At 41.0% G+C, this 2,500-nt stretch overlaps 1 protein-coding gene across 1 annotated transcript in view; it reads right to left on the bottom strand.

Annotated features, from left to right (window-relative positions):
* Positions 1 to 2,500, bottom strand: part of kalrna (kalirin RhoGEF kinase a) — a 159,578-nt gene that overhangs the window by 20,326 nt on the left and 136,752 nt on the right. The window contains exon 56 of the mRNA XM_084085002.1: positions 1,892 to 2,211. Within this exon, the coding sequence (XP_083941128.1) occupies positions 1,892 to 2,211 (320 nt within the window). The remainder of the gene's footprint in view (positions 1 to 1,891; positions 2,212 to 2,500) is intronic.

The raw sequence follows: 2,500 nt of genomic DNA, 5'->3' as shown, positions 1-2,500 counted from the left end.
AACGTCCAAAAAGTTTATTTTTACATTATTTAAAATACATTTAAAATCATCATTATTATTAGACTAGAGTACAATGCTGAAAACATTGCCACTAAAATCAAATATAATATTATTGCACAACCTGACGTCATTTCATTCATAATTATTTTTTCATTTTTTTTAAATAGTGCAAAAAAAGACCTATTCCAACATATTTTAAACCCTCTAAACAGACTTCGTAGATCGAGGGCTCTGTACTTAGCGCCCTCCTTTTTCCCCCTCTACGCCATATCCCTTCGCCCAAAATAACATATCTAACTTGTAGATCTGCTATTTTCGTCATATTATTATTAACATTCCCATAAAGGGGGCGCTAGAGTTCATGTGTTTTTTTTAAGGGGAATGTTCCAGAGAGGAAGAGTCTTTGTACAGTGAATTTCTGAGAGAAAACGATTCAACAAAATAAAACAAAACAATTGAAACAAAAAATTACAAAACAAAACAAAAGTGAGAGAGAAACTAACATAAAGGGATATTCATTTCACTATCAAACATGTTGGGGGTCATTTTAACGTATACTCAGGCTTTAGTGTTTCACCCCAGACAGTTTATAAGTGTCTTCATTCACTATTTAGATATTTGATATTCATTTTATCAGACACGCCCCCTTCCTATACAAACCCATTGTAACTTCAAAGTCCATTTTAACCATGATAGATTCATCAGGAACACAGTCCTTGGTTCTGGTGACCGAATGTCCTTCTAATGCGTAAGGAGACCGTGCTTTTTTCAATCATGTTTATTTTTGTATCTTTTTTTGGGGAAAATTAAAAATAAATAAATAAATTAAACTAAATGCATGAGGTAATTGAAAAAAAATATATACACATTAGAAGGACAATATCAGTCACCAGAACCAAAGACCAGTGTTTTCAATGAATCTATCATGGTCAAAAAGTTGAAGTTACAATGGGTTTGTATAGGAAGGGTAACATTCTGATAAAATGAATAATGTATGAAAGTGAAATATCCCTTTAAACTTTGTTTCCCACTCCACCCCCCCCCCCCCCCCCCGCAAAAAAAAAACCCTGACAAAAAAAAAAAAAAACAGAACAATAAAATAATTACTACCAAGATAGAAAACCAACCCAACAGTGACAGAACAACGGTTATTTAAAAAACAACACCTGTACAGATTGCCACAGACAATATTACAAATAAAAGCGCTCCCCCTAGAGGAGAAGAAAGGGTTGACAGTCCCAATGGACACCTCAGTGTGTTGTTGTTGTTTTCTTTTTCAACAAAGGAGTAATAACAGAACAAAACAATAATAATAATAATAATAATAATCAAACAGGGTTAGAAACTGAAATAAGAGTCCCGGGTTCATCTCCCCACATCAGTGCTCATTGTATCGAGTCTTAAATCCACAGAGTCAGGAACCGTTTTTTTTTTTTTTTACGTTTAGCCTCCATTTTTTTTTTATCTACTTGCCACTAGGGGGCGTTGCTGAGCCGAGCGACTGTGGCTGGAAACCCCCCCCCCCACCCCCCCAAAAAAAAAACATCAACAAAAAAAGGTAAAAACAGGACGTTTGGCGTTTTGGGAGTTTGTGTACCGTTGTGTAACCGACGGAGGAGGCTTCGGTCGACAGAGAGAGGGGGAGTCGGGGGTTAAAAATACATAAGAGAAACAAAAAAAAAGTTTCTGTGAACTCCGATAGTTAGTTCCAAAACGTGAAAGGGGGGAGGGGGGAGTGGGGAGGAGTTAGGGGAGTGGGGTCACAAAAAAACTCGAAACCCGCCACAGGCTCTGCATGCCGTCCAATCCGAGTGTTTGGTTTTGGAGAAGAAAAAACAAACAAACCAGGAAGTGCATCTGGGGGATTGTGGGGGTTGTGGGCGGGACTTACTTGATGTTGTGGGCGTCGGCTGTTGCCGCAGCCGCCACCAGGAAGGAGGAAGCGGACGCAGAGTCTTTTATGGTCTTTGTGGGCGGGGCCAGGACATGTCCCGGCACCCAGCCCTCGGCGGCCGGTGATTGGCTGTCGGCCGGCCGGTAGACCAGGTACATGTTCTGCTGATTGGTGGCCAGGATCTGCACCGTCTCACCCAATGAGACGCTGATCTCATTCTCCTTCAGAGCTGAGTAGTCCTGACACACCCCCATGGAGGAGGAGACGCCATTACAGCCAGTAGCTCCTCCCCCTACACCTCCTCCACTGTCCTCCTGCTGCGGAGAGGAGAGGAGAGGAGAGGAGAGGCTGATTTAATGGACACTATTAGTGTTTTACTTCTGTTTACCGTTGCTCTGTATTGTTGATGCTTCTTCGTATTGCTGAAAACGACAGTACTTTTTATTTTCCTTACTCTGTACCTGTAACCTTAAAGGAGAATCCCAGAGTAGCCTCTCACCTCTATCTGATGTTATTACATCTTAGGACGATGTGGTACAGTAGAACAGTGGTTCTCAAACTTTTTCATGTCAAGGACCCCCAAATTGACACTTATTAGCCCGCGGA

This window comes from Gymnoscopelus microlampas (assembly GCF_963454915.1).
Source record: "Gymnoscopelus microlampas genome assembly, chromosome: 17".
NCBI classification, from domain to species: domain Eukaryota; kingdom Metazoa; phylum Chordata; class Actinopteri; order Myctophiformes; family Myctophidae; genus Gymnoscopelus; species Gymnoscopelus microlampas.
Note: the sequence above shows the minus strand (reverse complement) of the source record. Positions and strands in the feature narration are given on the sequence as shown.